The sequence below is a fragment of the Crinia signifera genome, chromosome 6 (assembly GCF_055691185.1).
Source record: "Crinia signifera chromosome 6, ASM5569118v1, whole genome shotgun sequence".
Taxonomy (NCBI): domain Eukaryota; kingdom Metazoa; phylum Chordata; class Amphibia; order Anura; family Myobatrachidae; genus Crinia; species Crinia signifera.
The window spans coordinates 286,851,800-286,877,064 of record NC_139222.1 but is presented as its reverse complement, the minus strand read 5'-3'; the positions used below and the strand labels follow the sequence as shown (position 1 = coordinate 286,877,064).

The 25,265-nt window shown below is 50.5% G+C and overlaps 1 protein-coding gene across 3 annotated transcripts in view; it reads right to left on the bottom strand.

Moving 5' to 3' along the window:
- Positions 1-208: 208 nt before the first annotated feature.
- LOC146009461 (uncharacterized) overlaps positions 209-25,265 on the bottom strand; it is a 50,804-nt gene continuing 25,747 nt past the window's right edge. For all 3 annotated transcript variants that reach the window (XM_083149868.1, XM_083149869.1, XM_083149867.1), the window contains exons 7-15: positions 24,340-24,492; positions 23,181-23,310; positions 22,867-22,941; positions 13,314-13,403; positions 11,630-11,784; positions 8,167-8,337; positions 7,510-7,580; positions 5,024-5,128; positions 209-638 (exon numbers count right to left, since the gene is read on the bottom strand). In XM_083149868.1, the coding sequence (XP_083005994.1) occupies positions 490-638; positions 5,024-5,128; positions 7,510-7,580; positions 8,167-8,337; positions 11,630-11,784; positions 13,314-13,403; positions 22,867-22,941; positions 23,181-23,310; positions 24,340-24,492 (1,099 nt within the window). In that variant the 3' untranslated portion in view covers positions 209-489. The remainder of the gene's footprint in view (positions 639-5,023; positions 5,129-7,509; positions 7,581-8,166; positions 8,338-11,629; positions 11,785-13,313; positions 13,404-22,866; positions 22,942-23,180; positions 23,311-24,339; positions 24,493-25,265) is intronic.

Here is a 25,265-nt window from a genome sequence, read left to right as displayed (position 1 = left end):
TGACCTCTTTGTATGTTATTATACCCCACCCTGGAACCAAACCTGCTTATAACCCCTTCACCGCTTCCCTCTTCTTCTAGATGCACTGACGCTTCCGGCGGAGAGGGAATATAGAACAACGTGTCAGTAAATTGTAAGTAACCGCCGGCGGGTTCTCCGTGAAGCACATGTTTTATGTGTGGATCCGGCCTCCGCAGTGAGTAAGGGGTCTAGAAAATTTGTTCTTTTATTAAAAATATAAATACATCTATCTGTGAGAGAGAAATCACCAGCGCTCAGGACACGTTTATGAATCAGATGCATTTACAGAGAGACATCGAGTCACTTAAATTACTTCCACCTTTCCTTAAATAGTCACCAGAGGCGAGAGAGCGGAGAAGCTGGTGGGTGTAAACCATAATAGATAACCAATCAGGGACAGGAGCAGGTAAGCACCAGGCAGCAGAGACTGAGCGGATCAGGCAGTACCCGCCCACGAGGAGCTTGCAGTTATTTGGGGTGGAGCTTAGCCCGGGCGCTCCGTAGCCTTTTCTCTTCCTGCAGGTTCCGGATGCAGGCGTTTCGGCTGATCTGCTGGACGTTAGACACCGGAAACCACCCCAGCTGCAGATCGGAGAGCCGTAAGCCGTGAAGCCATCCTGGAAGGAGATGTGAAAAATTAGCTTAGAAGATGTGCATTCATGTAACATTCAGGGCCAGATGTATTAAGCTTCAAAACAGCGATAAAGTGGAGAGAGATAAAGTACAAACTAACATTGCTGTTAGGATCAGATTGGTTGCTTTTTTATCTCTCTCCACTATCTATTTTAAAGCTTAGTACATTTCTTTGCATGTTAATATGTTATTACACAGTGATGCAATTTTTCTACTTTTACATGGGACTGATAATGAAGTGGGATGTACACGCCCACACATCTCTGACCACACCTACATGTCACTAGCCACACCTCCTCCACTTCTTACAAATCGACAGCGGTGGCTCCTACCTGTGGGTAGTAGGTGGGCTGCAACGCCACCGGTCCCTATTGGATTTCTGCTGGTTCCTGCTGTCAGGTTCCCAGGCACCAGGGCTGCCACCATGCCCGACACATTCACAGTACCAGCGGCGGTAATACGCATGTGCAACAGCCTGGCTTCTATGGGCTGCGTCAGCTGCAGACCATAGAAGCTGGCTACGGCTGCACGATAAGGCAGGGGGTGGCTTCTTACAGGAACCCAGCTCCCTGATGATCACAGCCTGGACTGGCAGCCCCCGAGGGTGGGAACACCTCCCAATGGGACTGCCTGTCATGCAGGTGACTGGCAGGTTGGACTTCCAATCGGAAGTCACTGGCTTCACTAACGCTGAGGAGGTGGCGGATTTTATCTGGGGGGTTTCAGTCCTCTAGATCATGGGTCCTCAAACTGCGGCCCTCCAGATGTTGTGAAACTACAATTCCCAGCATGCCTTGCCACAGTTTTAACACTCCCTTATAGGAAAACTGTGGCAAGGCATGCTGGGATTTGTAGTTTGAGGACCCATGCTCTAGATAAAGACTGTCACTGGGTTGTGGACTCCCACGAGGGAAAATATCCTGTGTAATTTAGGATTGCGACTGTTGGGCTAATGACCGCCAGAATCCCGACTGTCGGGGAGTCATCCGGCATCCCTGCCACTGGCCATTGATCATTTCCAGTAGCAGGCTCATATCTCTTAGAGCAGTGGTAGCCAACCCTAGCCTACGAGAGCTACCAACAGTTCACATTTTCCAGACAACCTAGCTGCTGCACAGCTGCACTCATTAATCACTGACACATTTTAAAAGATACACAGATGGAGCTAATTAGCTCACTTGTGGTTCTGTGAGGAGACCTGCAAAACATGCACTGTTGGTAGCTCTCGAGGACTATGGTTGGCTACCCCAGTCTTAGAGCATCAAGCTTCAAAAAGTGTTAAAATGGAAAGCGATAAACAGCCAGCCAATCGTCTCCTAACTGCCATTTTTTTCAAACCCAGCCTGTAGTATGCCAGGTAGAAGCTAATTGACTGGCTGTTTATCACTCTCCATTTTATCACTTTTTTGAAGCATGATACATCTGGCCCTTGATCTGGTCTTGTCCAGTGGGGGATTTACACCCCATTTACTCACACCAGGTTACAGTTTGGAATATAACCGTCCAGGTTATAAATCAGGGTTGCCGACTTTAATATTCTCCTCTCCGGGAGAAGCCCGGAGAGGAGAGTTTCAGCAGCTGCTCGGGGCGGGGCTTGAGCGGGACGTCACTACGCCCCGCCCCCCATGATGTTAAATAGGTGAATTTGCGTATCTCCATGGAGGGGGCGGGGCTTAAATGACGTGATTTTTCCATTTTAGCTCCGCCCCCTCCTCTGAGACCCGCGGATTGCGGCATTTAAATGCCACGATCGGGGGCGCAGTGGGGGTCCCCCCTGAATCTGGGAGGGTTGCCCACCCTTCCAGGGGGGCCGGGATGGGGACCCGATTTTCGGGAGACTCCCGGCCATTTCGGGAGGGTAGGCAACCCTGTTATAAAACAAAAATGGAGGTGCCGCTACACTATGACCCCCTGGTGCGATTTCAGCAAAGGATCCTGGGTACAGGACAACACCCATGTAGCCATAGTTTTAACATAAATTGATTGGTCACAATTACAATATTAAACGCAAATGGATTTTCCTGCCCGGCTCTTATTTAGGAAACATGGTTCATATGGAAACGGGAGAGATTCTGGCACAGGAACATTTTGGCAATTTCATTCTACACTGTGTCTGAGTGTCGAGAGCCCACTTCATTGTACATGCACAGGGCTCCCTCTACTGGTAGAAACTGGAACAGCAGCATGGCTCAATGCCTTGGGCTTGTTCTTCACAATATCTCTAATTTCCTAGGAGATTACTTCTCAATACTGTATGTAATCATATTCTGTATGATGCACACACATACACAGTACCACTTCCCTTATTCTATACATGGGCATGTGCACAGCACCACTTCTCTTATTCTGTATACAAACATTGCTGCACAGCACCACTGCTCTTATTGTGTATACAAACATGCCTGCACAGCACCGCTGCTTTTATTCTGTATGCAAACATGCCTGCACAGCACCACTTCCCTTATTGTGTATACAAACATGCCTGCACAGTACCACTGCTCTTATTGTGTATACAAACATGCCTGCACAGCACCACTTCCCTTATTGTGTATACAAACATGCCTGCACAGCACCACTGCTCTTATTGTGTATACAAACATGCCTGCACAGCACCACTTCCCTTATTGTGTATACAAACATGCGTGCACAGCACCACTTCCCTTATTGTGTATACAAACATGCCTGCACAGCACCACTTCCCTTATTGTGTATACAAACATGCGTGCACAGCAGCACTTCCCTTATTGTGTATACAAACATGCCTGCACAGCACCACTGCTCTTATTGTGTATACAAACATTCCTGCACAGCACCACTTCCCTTATTGTGTATACAAACATGCCTGCACAGCACCACTTCCCTTATTGTGTATACAAACATGCCTGCACAGCACCACTTCCCTTATTGTGTATACAAACATGCCTGCACAGCGGCACTGCTCTAATGGTGTATACAAACATGCCTGCACAGCGGAACTGCTCTTATTGTGTATACAAAACATGCCTGCACAGCACCACTGCTCTTATGGTGTATACAAACATGCCTGCACAGCACCACTGCTCTTATGGTGTATACAAACATGCCTGCACAGTACCACTGATCTTATTGTGTATACAAACATGCCTGCACAGTACAACTGATCTTATTGTGTGTGCTGTACATAAATGTCACTGCATAGTATAACTTCCCTTATTCTAGATGCTATCAATTGCATGTAAACTGCTTGTATATATAATATCATTTGGCATGACACCTCTGCGTCCCTACCTGCATTTACACAGCACATAACACTGGTGCAGATCCGCGCTCATAGTCCTTCCATTGGTTACCTGAATCCTACATGTTCTTTACAAAATCATTTGACTCCTTAAGCACATAAGGCTATTAACCAATCTACACATATGCCCACGTTCTCCTTACCCGCAAACAGGTCACGGGTGATTGCAATCATGAAATATTTCAATATAAACATGGCAGTGTAGGCACCACAAATACCTATAAATCACGGGTGCAGCCACAGCCCACGGACACCCGCGTCATGTTTGCCACATTTGGGCTGTACGATGTACAAGGACACACCTGTACATCTCATAGTATCTCCCATCATCCTGACCTCTCTGCTCTGATCTACGTCTCTCATCCACACTCATTACTCGCTCCCATTCCCGATTTCAGGACTTTCTTCGGGCTGCACCCACTCTGTGGAATCCACTCCCATGCACAATAAGACTCTCCTCTAGTCTCCAAACCTTCAAGCGTTCCCTGAAAACTCACCTCTTCAGGTAGCTGATCAAATTCCAGAACCAGCCACTTAACCTTAATAAACCTTTCCTGTCCAATCACATCCCCACCGTACAGGCCACACACATCCTCAGTTATTGCCTCTCTCACTGTCCCTTCCTTCTGACCCCCGGCAAACATTTCTGGATCAACGTATCATACATCCCACCAGGATCCTCTGCAATCTGGTGATCATTATGCAATAGATCACGCCTATCCTTGGGTATCATGCCTATTTCTCTACAGTGTGTAAGCGAGCAGGCTCCTCCTGCCTCTATGTGTGTCTGTTATTACCCAGTTTTGTTTTATTACTAATGTTTCCAACTGCAAAGCACAATGGGATGTGCTGGCACCATATAACAAACTGTTAATACTAATATTCTGCGTCGGTGCCCCTGATAAATGTCTACACAGACGATAACCATCTCTATGAAAGTGTTTTGCAAACACAAGGAGATGCGGGTAAGTAGCCATTACTTATAGTTTCCAAATGCTTTTATCGTGAGCAGGAGAACTTATACGGTCACAGAAACAGGTGCAAACAACACAGACGCGGCACCTACAACGTGCGGCCTGGATGCATGCTTACCGTCATCGCTGTTCTGCCTCACCATCAGGATGTCAGCCTTCTCCAGCGACAGTTCGTCATTTTCACGTGATTTATAGGACTTTAAGCATTGCACCTGTGGCAGTCCTGTGTAGGGAAACATGGCAATGAGCAAGGTCTCTTACAGTATCACAGTACGCAGGTGCGGTGCAAAGTGTTTATATACGGTGCAAAGATGGCTATCCCATTCCTAACCCAGGGATGCCTACTGCTGCTGCTGAGGAGAATGTCAGCAGCGTAGACGTCATCAAGCCCCGCCCCCAGTACTGCAAATCCCGCAATTTGCCGCTGCAATTTGCATCTTTAGCCTCACCTCTCCCCAAAAATCTGTGAATTGCGGTAATTTACCGCTGCGGCCAGAGAGATTCAGGAGGTTCCACCGGTATCCGGGAGGGTTGCCCACCTTTCCTCAGTATAGCTCAGTGTAGCTGCTCCTGGCAATAGAATCGCCAATCGCCGCCCCGCGCCAGTGCACAGTTACGTGCGGCCCATTCCTTCAGAGCCCTCCGCCACCGGTCCCCTGCACCTCCCTGCAGCCCCCACTCCTTGCCCATCTCCCTGAAGCGGAGACGGGCAGGGAAGCCACTCCTCGCTGCCTTGCGTGTGAGATGCTGGCACGTCCCCGTCAGGTGGGGCTCCTGTCCGCCAGCTCAGGACATCTGGCGATCCTGCAGGCTGGCTGACAGGCGGCTCCATCTCTATATCGGTTTGCAATCCCTTTTGAATTGTAATTTTTGTTGCAAATCATAATTATTGCAATGTACATATGTGATTATAAAGGAAAAAAACTTGTGTCGATCTTTTCATATGTCTACCTTTTTCAAGTCAACATTTGGACCCTGTCGACCTAGACAATGTGGGGGAAATTTACTAAGATGGGATTTATTTATTTAATACCTTCTAGAAGATAATAGATAGGATCGGATTGGTTTCCCATAGCAACATCCCATCTTAGTAAATTTCTCCCCTGTCAATTTAAAAATCCACACAGACCGAGTACGCAAGAGGCTGGAATCGATGCGCTTTATAAGGAACTGTTAATAAATAAATAATAAATAGCAGAGACCCGGGTGCAGTACCAGGTAGAGAAAACAGGGAGCAGCAGAGGGTTGTGTGGGGCTGTGAGTCCCTTCCTACACCTGCAGCCCTGTGTAAAGCTGCGTACACACGTACAGATGTATCTGTCCAATCTATCTGGTGGGAACAAAAACCTGGAAATGTATGGGAGCATATGACAATCAAAACATTGTTCCCAAACGCTTTAAAACAGACAGTGATCAGTCCGACAAATTGTTTAAATCATTCTGATATAACAAATTTATCAAAGCAGATATTTTTTCTGTTTTCCTGCATTTGGGAGGAGATTTTTGATTGTCATTTGCTCCCAGACATTTCCAGGTTTTTGTTCCCACCAGATAGATTGGACAGAAATATCTGCATGTGTGTACGCACCTTAAGACAGACAGAGCCTCCTGTACATAGACAAGCAGACAGCCAGCTGCAGATACATTAACTACAGCCGTAAAGTTATATTGTTAACATGTAAAGCAATGTCTCAATAAAAAAGTTTATTAAAAAAGAAAAAAAAACATTAACTACAGCCACCGCATACAGTGTCCCAATGAGGGGTTACCCTGCTACTACAGTTATACCCTTCAGACCGCACTCCGCGCAGGGGAGCGAATGCATCCAAATAAGGCCCTAGACTAGGTACAATAATACATTTATAAATAATGCAGGGTTGCCAACTTTTTAAATCTCCTCTCCGGGAGAAGCCCGGAGAGGAGACATTCAGCAGGAGTTTGTGGGGGCGGGGCTTGAACGTGACGCGATTATGACACTTTAGCCCCCGCCCCCTCATTGGAGATAAGCATATCGGGTTATTTAAATGGTGCGGCGGGGGAGTTTTAGCCGCAATCAGGGGGGGGGGGGGGGGGGGAGCGGGGGTCCCCCAGAAACTGGGAGCTTTGCCCACCTTTCCGGGGGACCGGAAGGGGGACCCGATTTTCAGGACCCTCCCAGCCATTCCAGGAGGGTAGGCAACCCTGAAATAATGCACCATTTTTATTTAACTAATTCATTACTTTGTTTTAGGAGTAGGGTTTTTAATATGAATTGTTGGGGACAATCAGCAGACCCTTTTACTCCTGCAACAAACAGGAACCGGGCTGCCATCAGAAATTGTGGGGCATGGAACTGAAGGAATAGGCAAGGCCCCTCCTGTGATGGCTCCTGATTGGTTGCTAGTCCACAAGCTCCAATTGGCTTGCTTCCAGCATCCAATTTCAAAATGCCACCGGCGCTTCCCATGGCCGCCGGTCTGTGCAATCAGCAGTGAACCAAAACCAATCTTGGGCGGACCCCCACTCAATATCTGGGACTGGGGTCCCTGCAATCCTGATGTACAACAGGAGGGGAATGCAACATCTGTTCCCCAGGCTGGAGATACAAAACAATCCTCAACTCACCCTGATCCTGCAGGACATCGATCTCCTCTTTAGGGGGCGATAGCGCAGAGATCCATCTCAGCTTCTGGCTCCTGGGGACAGAGAAGGTTCCTCCAGTTATGTCACTTATGGGCTGTTACACATACTAGTTTCTGCACGTATTATGTGATGGGCCCACTCATTACAATGGGACGCTATTCGGCAAACACTGACATTTTGCCTGAGTGGACCCTCCGCCATCTTCAGATGTCGGTTACTAGCTCCCTGCTCTTTCCTATGGGAGATGCGAAGCGGGATCTGTTCGGATCCCTCTTCTCAGCAGTAATTATGCATGCACGCTATCACTGCTCAGTCAGACCAGTAGATCACTAGGACAGTAATTGGTTGTGGAATCAAGGGAGGGGGGTAACGGCAACAAGCACGCCCAGTCCTAATTGGCGCCATCTTTTACAGTGGATCATCTAACTGCTGGCCACAATCTGCTACTGTATACCGTATATAATAATGATTCCACATGCACAAATGGCTGGTACAGCCTGTCCTCTACAACCACCTTCGCTACTATGAGGAGATCCAGAAAACATGCAGGGCTGGGACACACAGATAGGAAGAACAGTGGACTTGGGGGTCTATGTACTAAGCTTTGGGGAAAGATAAAGTAAGAGAACAAACACTCACTGGGTCTCTGTCCGGAACATGTATTCCGTCTCTCGTACGTCCTGGGCGGCCCTCAATGCGCTGTCATGTAGGAACACGCGGAAAATGTTCTTCTGGTTGGAGTGAAGCTTAATCTCACATCGTTCCACCCGGAATTCAGAGGCGTGATCAAACACCACGAAGCGTCCTCCCCTAGAGCACAGCGAGGACATGGGATTATGTGGTCATGTATGAACAGAGGAGTCTGTAACAATTCATTATGTACACTCTAGCCAACAGACAGACAGACAGCACTAGCACCGCTGGGTCCCATAATGACAACTATAAAGAGGGGGTATGCAGTTCCCGGCAGTGGGTGAGCGTCTCCTCCCACTGGGAGGGAGTGAGGGTGCATGAGAGCAGGAGGCTGTATAATAGTGGTATGTGGGAAGACATTGATAAAAGTTGTGGCGCTAGTGCAGAGGACCGTGGGGACACTTCTGGCAGTGGGGGAACCTGCAGTGCGGCAGCCAGGGCCGGATTTCCCACATAGGGGCGGCACCTGCTTGTGGCGGTACAGGATCCCCCATTGTCACCGGGGTATGTGAAATGCAGGAGCGGGGTCGCGGGGGTCTGCTGGGGGGGGTCGGGGGGGAATTGCCGGAAAGGGGTCAGGGAGGTCTGCAAATAGCGGGAGGTGGGGGGGTGCGGGGATCTGTGATTAGCGGGAGGGGGCAGGGGTCCGCAAATCCCGGGAGGGGCACGGGGGCCTTGAATCGCAGGATGGGGGTTGTGGGGGTCAGTGAATTGCGGGAGGGGGGGTTGTTGGGGTCCGTGAATTGCGGCAGCGGAGCGGGGGGTGGTGTGAATGAAGGGAGGGGGGGGGGGCGCAGGGGTCCACGAATCGCGGGAGGGGGGGTCATGAATAGCGGGAGGGGGGTTGTGGGGGGCCGCAAATCGTGGCAGGGGGGGTACCGTGAATTGTGGGAGGGGGGCGTGAATCGTAGGAGGGGGGGTCCGCGAATCGCAGGAGGGGGCGCGGGAGAGGGGGTGTGAATCGCGGGGGAGGGGGGGTCACGAATCGCGGGAGGGGGGGCACAGGAGGTGCAGTGGGGGTCCGTGAATCGCGGGAGGGGGTCCGCAAATTGCAGGAGGGGGCGCGGGGAGGCCGTGAATCGCGGGAGGGGGTCCGCAAATTCCAGGGGGGGGCACGAATCGCGCGGGGGAGGGGGGGCTAGAATCTCGGGAGGGGGTGGGAATCACGGGAGGGGGGTCTCGGGGGGGGGCGCAAATTGCAGGGGCGGGGGTTTGCAAATCGCGGGAGGGGGACGTAGCGAATCGCGGGAGGGGAGGTCGCAGGGGGTGCCGTGAATAGCGGGAGGGGGGGGGCACGAAACGCAGGAGGGGGCTTGGGTCCACAAATCGCGGGAGGGGGCACAGGGGGGCCGCGAATCGCTGGCGGGAGGGGGGGTTGCGGGGGGGCCCGTGAGTCGCGGGAGGGGGGGGTCGTGGGGGGTGCAACAAATCGCAGGGGGGGGGGAGGGGGGTGCAGGAGTAATGGTGGATGGTCGTTGAGGAGTAATGGTGGATGGTCGTTGAGGAGTAATGGTGGATGGTGGGCGTGTACTGTAGTGCTGGCTGGGCGGGGGGGAGGTGATGTCAAGGGGGTGGGGTGTGTAGAACGTTTTACACATAGAACACTTTTTCCTGGGGGTTTGTGTATCCAAGAAAAAAGGGGGGGGGGGTGTGTGTACTCGAGATGGGGTACTCAGAGTAGGAACAGGCGCCTCATGGGGTGTATTGTCAAGCTGCTCCGACTCGAGGGGTGTCAGCCCTCTGTAAGGGGGTAAAGTGCAAAAAGAAGGTGGAGCGCTATAAAACCGATCAATTGGATATTACAATAAATTTATTAAAAAAAGATAATGATAATAATAATAATAGGTTTTAAAAAAACAACAACAATGACAATTAATGTATGTATATATGGGGACAAGGAAGGTATACTTATGTCTCTGAAATGCTGCTGGGATTGTCCAATATGGAGAGTGTGCTCCTGGATCCAATGGCTATGGGCCTTTGGAAGATGGAGGAAATATGGTGCCGTCCTGGAATGCAAATGATGTCGCTGGAGGAAGATCTTATACCCAAATTGATGTGGGGTCCTCACAATGGCCCTTATTCTAATCGGCTCGGTACGGCCCGCGTGCGGCCGTACCGCCGATGTTTTCTCTCTGCACATGCGCAGAGGTCACTCTGCGCATGTGCAGGGGAATTCTCCGTGTTAAAAATTTAGACGCCGCAAAGGGGGCGTATAGGGGCGTGAGGGGCTTCATCCCCTCATTTCCCTATGTGTACGCCCCGCGTTTCATGGGCGTTCCCATGCAAACGCGGGGCGTACGCATGGTAATGAGGGCATGACGCCACTCATGGGGGCGGAAAGCTGACGTCGCCGGATGTCAGCTTTCAGCCCCCATACAAGCTACCACACGGACGATTGTCCGTGTGGTCTCAGCTTGCGGGAGCTGCCGCGGCGTGCGGTCCTGCCTTCGATGGTCGTCGACCATCGAATGCAGGGGGCAGCTCCCAGCATGGTGGAGGCGTACGCCTCCACCATTTTCGTGCGGTTCGCCAGCCGTCCGTGTACGGACGGCCGTGGCGAACCGTATGGTGGGCGGGGATTCGTCTGGTGCGGTCGGAGCCGCATATGCGGCTCGACCGCACCAACCAGAATAAGGGCCCATGTGCGATAGTTGTAATCCACAGTGGTTGGTCTCACGCTGGAGGATGATCGAATTCCTGGTTTCAGGAAATGTCCTCACGATTATGCGGAATTTGTAGGTCCACAGTGGAGTTGGTAAAAAGGTCCCAATGCTAGGGAAGGATGCAATCCGAAATTGGGGAGGCAAATAAGGGATCCGAAGACCAACGGGAGGTGGAAATGGCAGTATTCAGAGATCCTTCAGAGTCCAAGTTGGAATTAGCAAGTGCTGCCTAACATGTTTCGTCGTAGCCTTACGACTTTATCAAAGGTCTTCCTCCAGCGACATCATTTGCATTCCAGGACGGCACCATATTTCCTCTATCTTCCAAAGGCCTACATCCATTGGATCCAGGAGCACACTCTCCATATTGGACAATCTCAGCAGCATTTCAGATACATAAGTATACCTTCCTTGTCCCCATATATACATACATTAATTGTCATTGTTGTTGTTTTTTTTAAAACCTATTATTATTATCATTATCTTTTTTAATAAATTTATTGTAATATCCAATTGATCAGTTTTATAGCGCTCCACCTTCTTTTTGCGGTTTGTGTATCCAGCTCCGTTATATACACATGGGATGAGTGACAGATCTGGCTAAATATATAAGAGATTTCCCCTATATGTTCACTACTACAAGCTCTGAGGAACCACACAAGTAGCACTCCATAATGTACACAGTAACCGCTGAAGAGAACATAAAGCGGAACCCAGACTGACAGACCCGGATTTAGACTCACTCTCTCACACGAGACAGCAGCAGACAGTCATTGAAGAGATGCAGGTAGACAGGCCGACTTGTGACCTTCCACTTGAAGCTGAGAGAATTGAACTCTAGACATGTGACCTCTCCATGTTTCACGAGACGGCGAGACTGTGAGATCAGGGGGAAGATCTGAAAGAGACAAGAAAACCGACGCTCATCCTCTCTGTGAGACGTGTCATCACATTCCGCGGATAAACGCTTCGTGGACACACAGTGTCGCTTCTTCTGATAGGTGGTTTTGTCGGGGATAATGTCGCATATCACATATAAACCTTTGCGCTATACAAATCATGTTTCAGATCGTTCCAGGACTGGTAATCATAAGCGTGCCTCCAAATACAATGACACGGATAGCTGACATGCCAGCGACTTCCACACCCATGTTATAGAATGTTCTAATGTTAGAACAACCTGTGCCGAGATCTATCTAGAGCAGATGTGATCCAGCTCTGATCTCAGGTAGAGGTACCAAACCTAAAACTCAGTGTCTTTCATTCATCAAATCAATCCTCTAATAACACAATGTTCTCTTCTCATCTATCCCAGCTCCTACTCCTCCTCCGCTTCTACGCCTCCTCCGCTCCTACTCCTCCTCTGGCTCCTACTCCTCCTCTGGCTCCTACTCCTCCTCTGGCTCCTACTCCTCCTCTGGCTCCTACTTCTCCTCTGGCTCCTACTCCTCCTCTGGCTCCTACTCCTCCTCTGGCTCCTACTCCTCCTCTGGCTCCTACTCCTCCTCTGGCTCCTACTCCTCCTCCTCCGCGTCGCAGTAAAATGGACCTCGTGTCAGCTACTCGTCCACCACAGCACTCTGCACATCCACACACTGGCTCCCCTACTCTCACTGGTACACCCTCACACCTACACCACCCCCATCGGTACACACTCACACCCACCCAACTGCCACCAGTACACCCTCACACCTACCCCACCCTCATCGATACACACTCACACACACCCAACTGCCACCGGTACACCCTCACACCTACCCCACCCCCACCGGTACACCCTGACACCCACCCAATTCCCATCCTCACACCACCACAGCACTCTGCACATCCACACACTGGCTCCCCTACTCTCACTGGTACACCCTCACACCTACACCACCCCCATCGGTACACACTCACACCCACCCAACTGCCACCAGTACACCCTCACACCTACCCCACCCTCATCGATACACACTCACACACACCCAACTGCCACCGGTACACCCTCACACCTACCCCACCCCCACCGGTACACCCTGACACCCACCCAATTCCCATCCTCACACCTACCCTACTCTCACCGGCACACCCTCACACCTACCCTACTCCCACTGGTACACCCTCACATCTACCCTACTCCCACCGATACACCCTCACATCTACCCTACTCCCACTGGTACACCCTCACACCTACCCTACTCCCACCGATACACCCTCACATCTACCCTACTCCCACTGGTACACCCTCACACCTACCCTACACTCCCACTGGTACACCCTCACACGTAGCTACAAGCAGGTTCCTCCACATCATTTCTATTCATATTTGAACTGACCTCCTCAACCTTTTATGTCCCGGTTTTCCCCACCATGTGGCGCTGTGGAGCACTGTGGTGGCACCAAGGACCAGGAAACATCAGGCTAGGGACCACCTTGGGGACTCACCTTGCATTCAAACTGAATCTTCTGGTTTAGCAGGATCAGCTCCTCTGTGTCCTTCATCCGCTGGACGCTCTCGTTACAGTCTCTGATCAGCTAAGAGAGACAGACACAACATCAGATAAATAACATTGTATAGTGGGCAGGACAGACAGATGCCACCAAGAAACGGATTGGCTGCAAACTTTACACCATATACTGCATGGAGCAGATTTGTACCCTCAAAATAGATCTCCGTGTGCGGAGAAGGAGATGACCAGAATACAGCTGATCTGTGTCATTGTTATACAATATGTGAACTTTGTTGGAAGAATGAGACCATTGTAGTCTGCGGTTTATTATGCGTTCACTTTAATGACGACGTCCATCACTGACACATTACTAAGTGGCGCTGTATTTACATTCGTCAGCCAGATCCAACAACTCAAGTGTTTTACCAGCTCAAGAGGCCTCTTCCCGTCAGGTGACTGAGCCCCGAGCTGTCTGTATGCAGGTCTCCTGCGGGATAGGTCCGTCTCTAGCCGACACCGCACGCAGGTATACCTCTTCCCGTCAGGTTACTGAGCCCCAAGCTGTCTGTATGCAGGTCTCCTGCGGGATAGATCCGTCACTAGCCGAGACCTCACGCAGGTATACCTTTTCCCATCAGGTTACTGAGCCCCGAGCTATCTGTATGCAGGTCTCCTGCGGGATAGGTCCGTCACTAGCCGAGACCACACGCAGGTATACCTCTTCCCGTCAGGTTACTGATCCCCGAGCTGTCTGTATGCAGGCCTCCTGTGGGATAGATCCGTCTCTAGCCGACACCGCACGCAGGTATACCTCTTCCCGTCAGGTTACTGAGCCCCGAGCTGTCTGTATGCCGGTCTCCTGCGGGATAGGTCCGTCACTAGCCGAGACCGCACGCAGGTATACCTCTTCCCATCTGGTTACTGAGCCCCGAGCTGTCTGTATGCAGGTCTCCTGCGGGATAGGTCCGTCTCTAGCCGACACCGCACGCAGGTATACCTCTTCCCGTCAGGTTACTGAGCCCCGAGCTATCTGTATGCAGGTCTCCTGCGGGATAGGTCCGTCTCTAGCCGACACCGCACGCAGGTATACCTCTTCCCGTCAGGTTACAGAGCCCCGAGCTGTCTGTATGCCGGTCTCCTGCGGGATAGGTCCGTCACTAGGTGAGACCGCACGCAGGTATACCTCTTCCCGTCAGGTGACTGATCCCCGAGCTGTCTGTATGCAGGTCTCCTGCGGGATAGGCCCGTCACTAGCCGAGACCGCACGCAGGTATACCTCTTCCCGTCAGGTTACTGAGCCCCGAGCTGTCTGTATGCTGGTCTCCTGCGGGATAGGTCCGTCACTAGCTGAGACCGCACGCAGGTATACCTCTTCCCATCTGGTTACTGAGCCCCGAGCTGTCTGTATGCAGGTCTCCTGCGGGATAGGTCCGTCTCTAGCCGACACCGCACGCAGGTATACCTCTTCCCGTCAGGTTACTGAGCCCCGAGCTATCTGTATGCAGGTCTCCTGCGAGATAGGTCCGTCTCTAGCCGACACCGCACGCAGGTATACCTCTTCCCGTCAGGTTACAGAGCCCCGAGCTGTCTGTATGCCGGTCTCCTGCGGGATAGGTCCGTCACTAGGTGAGACCGCACGCAGGTATACCTCTTCCCGTCAGGTGACTGATCCCCGAGCTGTCTGTATGCAGGTCTCCTGCGGGATAGGCCCGTCACTAGCCGAGACCGCACGCAGGTATACCTCTTCCCGTAAGGTTACTGATCCCCGAGCTATCTGTATGCAGGTCTCCTGCGGGATAGGTCCGTCACTAGCCGAGACCGCACGCAGGTATACCTCTTCCCGTCAGGTGACTGATCCCCGAGCTGTCTGTATGCAGGTCTCCTGCGGGATAGATCCGTCACTAGCCGAGACCGCACGCAGGTATACCTCTTCCCGTCAGGTTACTGAGCCCCGAGCTGTCTGTATGCAGGTCTCCTGCGGGATAGGTCCGTCACTAGCCGAGACAGCACGCAGGTATACCTCTTCCCGTCAGGTTACAGAGCCCCGAGCTGTCTGTATGCTGGTCTCCTGCGGGATAGGTCCGTCACTAGCCGAGACCGCACGCAGGTATACCTCTTCCCGTCAGGTTACTGAGCCCCGAGCTGTCTGTATGCAGGTCTCCTGCGGGATAGGTCCGTCACTAGCCGAGACCGCACGCAGGTATACCTCTTCCCATCAGGTTACTGAGCCCCGAGCTATCTGTATGCAGGTCTCCTGCGGGATAGGTCCGTCACTAGCCGAGACCGCACGCAGGTATAACTCTTCCCGTCAGGTGACTGAGCCCCGAGCTGTCTGTATGCAGGTCTCCTGCGGGATAGGTCCGTCACTAGCCGAGACCGCACGCAGGTATACCTCTTCCCGTCAGGTTACTGAGCCCCGAGCTGTCTGTATGCTGGTCTCCTGCGGGATAGGTCCGTCACTAGCCGAGACCGCACGCAGGTATACCTCTTCCCGTCAGGTTACTGAGCCCCGAGCTGTCTGTATGCCGGTCTCCTGCGGGATAGGTCCGTCACTAGCCGAGACCGCAGGCAGGTATACCTCTTACCGTCAGGTGACTGATCCCCGAGCTGTCTGTATGCTGGTCTCCTGCGGAATAGATCAGTCACTAGCCGAGACCGCACGCAGGTATACCTCTTCCCGTCAGGTGACTGAGCCCCGAGCTGTCCGTATGCAGGTCTCCTGCGGGATAGGTATACCTCTTCCCGTCAGGTTACTGAGCCCCAAGCTGTCTGTATGCTGGTCTCCTGCGGGATAGGTCCGTCACTAGCCGAGACCGCACGCAGGTATACCTCTTCCCGTCAGGTTACTGAGCCCCGAGCTGTCTGTATGCCGGTCTCCTGCGGGATAGGTCCGTCACTAGCCGAGACCGCAGGCAGGTATACCTCTTACCGTCAGGTGACTGATCCCCGAGCTGTCTGTATGCAGGTCTCCTGCGGGATAGATCAGTCACTAGCCGAGACCGCACTCAGGTATACCTCTTCCCGTCAGGTTACTGGGCCCCGAGCTGTCTGTATGCAGGTCTCCTGCGGGATAGGTCCGTCAGTAGCCGAGACCGTACGCAGGTATACCTCTTCCCGTCAGGTTACTGAGCCCTGAGCTGTCTGTATGCAGGTCTCCTGCGGGATAGGTCCGTCAGTAGCCGAGACCGCACGCAGGTATACCTCTTCCCGTCAGGTTACTGAGCTCCGAGCTGCCTGTTTGCAGGTCTCCTGCGGGATAGGTCCGTCACTAGCCGAGACCGCACGCAGGTATACCTCTTCCCGTCAGGTTACTGATCCCCGAGCTGTCTGTATGCAGGTCTCCTGCGGGATAGGTCCGTCACTAGCCGAGACCGCACGCAGGTATACCTCTTCCCGTCAGGTGACTGAGCCCCGAGCTGTCTGTATGCAGGTCTCCTGCGGGATAGGTCCGTCACTAGCCGAGACCGCATGCAGGTATACCTCTTCCCGTCAGGTGACTGATCCCCGAGCTGTCTGTATGCAGGTCTCCTGCGGGATAGGTCCGTCACTAGCCGAGACCGCACGCAGGTATACCTCTTCCCATCTGGTTACTGAGCCCCAAGCTGTCTGTATGCAGGTCTCCTGCGGGATAGATCAGTCACTAGCCGAGACCGCACGCAGGTATACCTCTTCCCATCTGGTTACTGAGCCCCGAGCTGTCTGTATGCAGGTCTCCTGCGGGATAGGTCCGTCACTAGCCAAGACCCCACGCAGGTATACCTCTTCCCATCTGGTTACTGAGCCCCGAGCTGTCTGTATGCAGGTCTCCTGCGGGATAGGTCTGTCACTAGCCGAGACCGCACGCAGGTAAACAGCGCACCTTAGTCTGGTAACAGGGAATTGTAATCATATATTGTTGTTATTTATATGGTGCCACAAGGGTTCTGCTGCCAGTGCCATCGTGAGGGGGGGGGGGGCATATACTTTTTAAACGGGCCTGATTGAGAGTCCCGGGTCCCATGCCCCCCTCCCCGATTTCAGAGACTGGGCAGTGGGAATAGGGAGCACCGGCAGCAGCACAGTCTCTCTCCCCCACTCAGCACACGCTGCTCAGTGCCATGTGATGTGCGGGGGAGAGAGGCAGCTGCAGCAGCAGCCTCTGCGCTAGCACACAGCCCGCACCTTATATGGCTCACCTCCCATTGTCACCTTTGTAGTGCGCCCGCCATGGCTGCCTCACCTGGTGCACTTGTGGATGGGATGAGAAATACACGGACATGACTTTACCCCCTTTTCCACTAGCAGACTTTACGTGGGGATGAGCATCGACCCGGGTTTTCAGCTGTTGGAAATGCTCTCTTGTCAAATATCCCGGTTTGGATACCCTGGCAATCCAACCCAGGTAATTACCAGGGTAAAATCCAGTGGCGTAGCCGCCGTGAGGCAGACCCCGCGGCTGCTTGGAGGAGCAAGCGCCAGCGCGGTCTGTGGTAGGCCGCAATCAGGTGGGGGGGTGTTACTGCTGATACCATTGTGCCGGCTGTCATGTCCCGGGGGAGGAGGAGGCAGGAAGCTCGCTAGTAACACACAGCTCCCTGAGGCTCCTCACACTGTGCACACAGCAGCATCAGGGAGCTGTGTGTTACTAGCGATTATTCCCTGCCCCAACAGATATTGGGCCAGATTCTCTAAGCTTCAAAAGTGATACAATGGAGAGTGATAAACAGCCAGCCAATCAGCTCCTACCTGACATGTCACAGACTGTGTTTGAAAAATGTCAGGCAGGAGCTGATTGGCTGGCTGTTTATCACTCTCCATTGTATCACTTTTGAAGCTTAGAGAATCTGTCCCTGTGAGAGACACCGCTGGGGAGAGACAGCAGCAGATTGCAGAGGAGGAGAGAGCTCAGCTTCCTCTCCATAAGGCAGTGCTGCTGCTGTGTGTGTGTGTGTGTGTGTGTGTGTGTGAGACCCGCCTCCTGCAAAGCACTACTGGGAGCAGGGAGGAGCTGTCAGCGTGTGTGCCTGCAGGCTCCTTCATGATCTCTGCTGCAGGAGGAACCCGGCCCCATGGCAACAAGAGACATAAGTAAGTTGGCTGAAGTGGCTGTTGAAGAACTAGCACTTCAATGCCATACCTTCTTACAGCCTTACTTTACTCCAGCGTTCTTCCCTGCCCTGTGCCCTTCTAGCCCTGCCTTCCATACCATGTGCCCCCCAGTCATGCCTTCTGTTCTCTGTGCCCCCCTAGCCCTGCATTCCTTGCCCTGTGGCCCATAGCCCTGCCTTCCATTCACTGTGCCCTCCTAGCCCTGACTTCCTTGCCCTGTGCCCCCTATCCCTGCCTTCCATGCCCTGTGCCCCCTAGCCCTGCCTTCCATACCATGTGCCCCCTATCCCTGTCTTCTCTCTGTGCCCCCTAACCCTGCCTTCCTTGCCCTGTGCCCCCTAGTCATGCCTTCTGTTCTCTGTGCCCCCCTAGCCCTGCATTCCTTGCCCTGTGGCCCATAGCCCTGCCTTCCATTCGCTGTGCCCTCCTAGCCCTGACTTGGCTTGCTCTGTGCCCCCTATCCCTGCCTTCCATGCCCTGTGCCCCCTAGCCCTGCCTTCTCTTCGCTGTGCCCCCCTAACCCTGCCTTCCCTGCCCTGTGCCCCCTAGCCCTGCCCTGTGCCCCCTAGCCCCCTAGGCATTACCCCTTGAAGCAAGGCCGCACAAACCTTTTGAAATGTGCGCATTCTTTGTTTTAAAAATATCTGTATGTGGGGCACATTTTTACTGTTAACACTGGGAGCCGTATTGTCTAGAAACAGCCCTGGTTGTTTCACCAGAATGCAATGGGTTGTGTTTTTGGGAAAAAGGAAACTTTTTTGGCTTGGGGGAGCAAATTTTATAGTTACGCCACTGGTAAAACCCGGGATGCTACCGGGTTGAGGGGTAGTGGAAATGCTCCCAACCCGGTATATTTGAATTGCAGAGCTGATTGGAGCTTCTGTGGCATTGTTATGTGCATTTTGTACATGTTTATGTGCACATTCTACATGTCTAGGGGCACCTATGGCGTTTCAGATTGAATATTTGGGACTAAAAAGCACACATTTTTTTTTTATAAATATTTGTGGTCTCTTCTTTAATCAGGAAAGGTTTTATGTTTTCTTTAATAGTGGCCCCTTTTGGGTCATGGTGGCCCTGTTTTGTGACCTCCCCCTTAGTAAAGCCCTTTAAAAAGGCGTTTTCTTATGTCATTTATAGGAAAAAACAGGCTTTACCCAGGTTAAGTGTAAACGGGGCTGATCCGGCAATTTACCGGGTAGCACTGGAAATGTGTCTTAAACCCAGGTCCAACCCAGCATTGAACCGGGACTAATTACCGGGTCTGATCCAGGTTGCTATTGGAAATGGGGTATTATTGGGATCACAGAAATCACTTAATTTTGGGTAATTTCCTCTAGGGGTAACCTATTCCACCCAGGGTAATCCATGCAGTACGCCCAAGATGGCTGCCTCACCTGGTACCTTGCTATGTTGGAATACACAACCCATGGTCAAAAATACCTGCCCCACTCCTGCATTATGCTAAGTGCACTCACTCAAGGGTTTCTTTTTAGGTCTGTGTGACTTGTCTATTGCTGTACTCCCCAAATCCTCTGTATTATGTGCATTATTATTGATGTATGTCATATGTCAAGCGCCATGAGTCATGATGGAGAAAGGGCTCTATATAATATAAATTGTTGCATTAGTCGATAGGAAAGTATAGCACTAGTTATAACGTCTAGTTTTTAGTCATCATAGTGACCTGTATTGTCACCTTATATACAGTAGGAAATATAATCTTTTTTGACACATTTTTTTTTTAAATTTATATAATAAATGTGAGCAACGCTGGAATTTTAAGCAGATATTTTGAACATCTCTCACAGAGATATTGACACGATTAGGGTTAATAGTAATTGGCTAAAACATTTTATTTATTTATTAAAAAAAATAATAATAATTATATATATATATCTTATTAATAAAATTGGCCTGGGGAGACTTAGTACAGTAGCAAAACAGCACTTTGCTTATGTTATGAATTCTTTTAAATTTCCGCTGTAACCTTCAGATCAGACAGGTGAGTCACGTTCAGCTTGTTTTCCTGGACTGTATATCTATCTATATATAGTCAGGGTGGCTCCAAGTTAGGTGTGTGAGTGTGTGTGTGTGTGTGTGTTGGGGGGGGGGGGGGGGGGGGCAGGGGTGACAAGTAGCTTAACCTATAATTAAGAGGCTAGAATAGAAGTCCATGGTAAATGTGAGATGTTTTCCAGCCCTTACAGCATATATGCCTAAACATTTCCACAACATACAGCATCTTATGGTGAATTAGGAGGGTGAAATAGGATCTATTGAAATTCTACAAATTGTTGCCAAGATTCCATACATACTAGGCATAGCCCCGGGGCCCGAGGATTTGTTTCCGGAAGATTTGCTCTCAGAATGTTAACATTTTCACTTTGCACCACACCCTTTCTGGAAATCTTTGTGGCTGGTTTGGCCCCTATGTTTTCTGGAGACAGACCAACACCACAGAACAAGCTCTTGCGTTCTTCATATACAATGCTATCCTCAACAAGTCATTTAACATGCATTTTACTAGCCATATTATCAGGGCCTAAACAACCAATAGGCTAAAGCGCTGGGTCCTGGGGGGGTGCAGAGCATACATGGTCTCTCACTGCGTGCCACCACCCACCCCACTGGCCCTCTGTATTGCGTGCTCAGCTTCTTGGCTGCTAAGTGGCTCACACCATTTGAAAAATGGTGCTGGCCCGCCAGCCTATCAGAGCTTGCAGAACGCCAGCTGCAGTTAGCGATTGGCTGCTGGACTGCGAGCTCCGATTGTCTCACAAGCCAGCGGCAAATGTCCATCGGGGCTGGTGTGAGCCGCTCAGCAGCAACGGAGCTGAGCGCACACCACACAGAGCCCTGGCGGGGATTGCTCTGCAATCCTCTGACGAACAAATATGGGAATTCTGTAAGGGGCACTAATGTGGGCAATGTGTTCATAATGTGTAATGCGCATTACAATGTGCAGCATCATGAGTAATGGGCATTACAGAGTGTGGCATAATATGTAAAAGGAATTATGCGTGTGGCATAATAGGTAATGGGCAATACAGTGTGCAGTATAATGTGTAATGGGCATTACAATGTGCAGCGTAACTTGTAATGGGCACTACGTGTTCATAAATATATTTATTTTTATTTATTACCAGTTATCGATATAGTTCATAGACATATTCTGCAGCGCTTTTACAGAGAATATTTGAACATTCACATCAGTCCCTGCCCCAGTGGAGCTTACAATCTATATTCCCTACCACATGTACACACAGACATTCTAGGGTTTATTTTGTTTGGAGCCAATTAACCTACCTGTATATTTTTGGATTGTAAGAGGAAACCGGAGTACCCGGAGGAAACCCACGCAAACACGGGGAGAATATACAAACTCCTCACAATTAGGGCCATAGTGGGGATCGAACCCATGACCTCATTTACCTGCTGTGAAGCAGTAATTACACCATCCATACTGCCCTGGCACAGTGCATCTAATACCACTTTCAGATTGCTATCCTGGGTTGGACCCGGATTTTGATCTCGGGTTCGACCATTTCACACGAAACCCGTGTTGCCAGTTATATACATTTATAGGGCGACTTGTGTTTAACTCTTTTTATAACCCGGGTTGGTCGACCTGGGTTATTCAGTTTGGTGCTTTCATATCATACCTCGACCCAGCAATAACGCAGGTTATAAATGTGATCTGAAAGGGGTATGAAGGGCTCTACCTGGTGCAATGTGACAATTGACACTACTATGTGGTGTAATGTGAATAACAGGCACTACTTTGACACGATTATGTGGCACACTGTTCCTATTTTGAGTATGTGGAGGGCGGGCACATCTATATAAAGCTAGGGTGGCTGGAATCCTAAATTTGCCCCTGCATGATATAGTAAAGCTTTAGTTAGCATGTATTTCTAGGCCGTCGCAGTTGGCGGGATGTGTGCGACTGCAGTGCAAGAAACCGCTTGTAAGGTTTGATTGATAATAACAACAACATGAAAGGAAAAATTAAATGAACTCAGAATGAAACCAATGCTGAATTTAGAGCCCCGGGGCCCACCCAGGTGATCGATGACTACACAACGCATGTTCTCCAATGAAGCTCAAACACTTATCTCCTAAGTCAGTGGTTCCCAACCCTGGTCCTCAAGTACCCCCAACAGTGCATGTTTTCCAGATCACCCAGCAGGTGCACTCATTATTCAGGCACATTTTAAAAGATCCACAGTTGGAGATAATTATGTCACTTGTGATTCTGTGAGGAGACCTGGAAAATGTGCACTGTTGGGGGTACTTGAGGACCAGAGTTGGGAACCACTGGCCTAAGTATTGGACAAGGGAGGAGCGGCAGAGAAAGGGCTGATATACTAGTATAATACAGGAAGTGCAGAGAAGGCCAATGCTAAATCCAGTACAAGGCAACATCCTAAGTAGCAGAATACACCGTATTGTTTTACCTTCTCCAGTGCATTGTGCGCTTCGGTTGCTTGTAGCTCCTCATTAGACCCAGGCGCTGATCTCTTCAATATGTTCTATAGTGGGGAAGAAAACCGGGGGAAGTCAATTGGGGAGTTACCTAAACGTTGAAACGGCCCTGTGGACAGCCATTTATCTGGACAAGAGAACTTTCCTCAACTGCATGAGCTACACCTGCTAGGATATCCAGGCAGCTTATGACACCAGCAACATCAACCATGCAGATCTGGTTGGCCAAATTGGTGAAACGCATCACCAGATATTACATACGACAGTAAAGGTGGAGAAATGTTACCTGTAGAAGCAGACGAAGACGAGTGATCCTCTGGAAGGGAAGTATGAGGAAAGATTTCAGACTCAACCTCTGGCACACGGGGTCACTTTCCAGTTTGGCCAGAACTTGCTGAAACTTCGGGTTGAGATTCCTACCACACAAAGACAAGCTCATTTCCAGGCCAGCGTCAGCAAAATTACTACATAGCCCAATGCCTTCAAGCATACTCTCACCTCAACCTACACTTAAAGAAAAAAAAAAAAAAGATACCTTTGATCCAAGCACCCTCTCCAACTACTGACCCATCTCCTCCCTTTGGACTCCAAACTACTTGAACGTATGGTCTTTAACCGCCTTGCTGCCTTTCTCTTCTCCCACTTCCTACTTAACCCATTCCAGTCTGGCATCCACTCCACTCCACTCCTCCCCACTGAAACTGTCCTCACAAAAGTCTGCAACAATTTATATGCTGCAAAATCTAAGGGCCACTACTTTCTGCTTCTTGACCTCTCTGCTGCTTTTGACACTTTGCACCACCCTCACCTTCTGCTAATCCTTCACTCCCTTGGTCTGCATGATATTGCTCTCTTCTGGCTATTTACCATTACTTTTCTATCTTCTCTCATGGCTCCATCTCCTCCCCACTTCAACTTCCTCTCCTTTTCTCTCTCTATATGTCCTCTTTAGATGAACTCATTATCTCTATGCTGATGATTCTCAAAATCTACTTTTCATCCTTGGACCTTTCACTTGCTGTTAGGAGTGATGTGGTGACCCGGCTACTGATGCCCAGCAGTCCTTTCTGCCTCCTGCAAACTAAGGCTTTGCCTATAACAGCCATAATTGAAGGGGTAAATTAGGTCCGCCCCAACTCCGGTATCACCAGGTCTTAATGAGGTACAAGGCTGCTGCAGGAGGCTAGGCACCACAAAAGGAGGGTCTGGAGGAACGGACCACACACCACCCCCGATACGTGGGTCACTATGGATCCACGGATGCAACAATGCACAAGTTCTAACATAAGATACACAAATCCATAATATACAGGAGGTGCAACAATGCACAGGATCTTAACTAGAATACACAAAATCCTTTAGTGTCCTCAGAACATGGTCTATACTGAGGAAACCTAGCCCCTGATATACAGGCACTGGACAGATGATATGACAGGCCTCCTTACATCAGCCTCTGGAAGGTTCGGTCCTGGTAGCTCTGGTTGGTGACGTACGGCAGGTAAACCCTGCGGAAATATTGCTCGTGATTTATTACCACGTCGCACACCTGGAAGTTGTACATGTTGTTCTCAAATTCTTCTTCCAAGTCAAAGAGGAAACTGATGAGAGAGATAAATATAATCAACATGCGTCTTATTTATCATCAGGATACACTGCAATGCTATGCTCTCGCTGAATAAAAATTAGGCCACTCCCAGCAATGCTAAATAATACGCAGCCATACGGCACTGACTGGAGAATAAGAAACTGCGCAGAGGTGCGATCTAGGCAGACAGCCGGGACGAGGGGAGCCCCAGACCCCCCAAAATAGATACATGAGCACACAGTTACTGGCGCAGTTGACCTTCAATGCTGTATAGGATTTAAAAAGATGAAGTAGTGTAATAGCAATTTAAGTAATTCAAAAATATTTCTAAAATACCAAACACAATGCAATTTCCTCCCAGACTAAATGGTTTGGGGCCACCTCTGCTCCCAATACTCGGATATACTTTCTAAAAATAAAGACATCCTCCTCTTCAGTCAGTGCCTGTAGGAATGTAGGTACTGGGTAACAGTGCAGGGATCTGGAACAGCATTTATATCGCAGGTAAGCTCAGGTGCCACCATCGTCCACGGTGTGACGCTCATGCACAGTCCCAAGATGGTACCTTTAGTAGCCTTGGTGGCCATCTTGGTACAGGGAATGAAGCTTCCCTGGAGGAGCAGAAATATGGAGTCAGCAGTTGTGCACTCCACTTTCACCAGGCAGGACTTGGAAGGTCAAGGTAGTGATAAGAAGGCAGTATAGATCAGTAGTCAATGGAGTAAAAGCTTGCAAAGAGGTCTAGAAGGGTTACCATGGAGAATATAGGAAGGGATGAGCCTGATC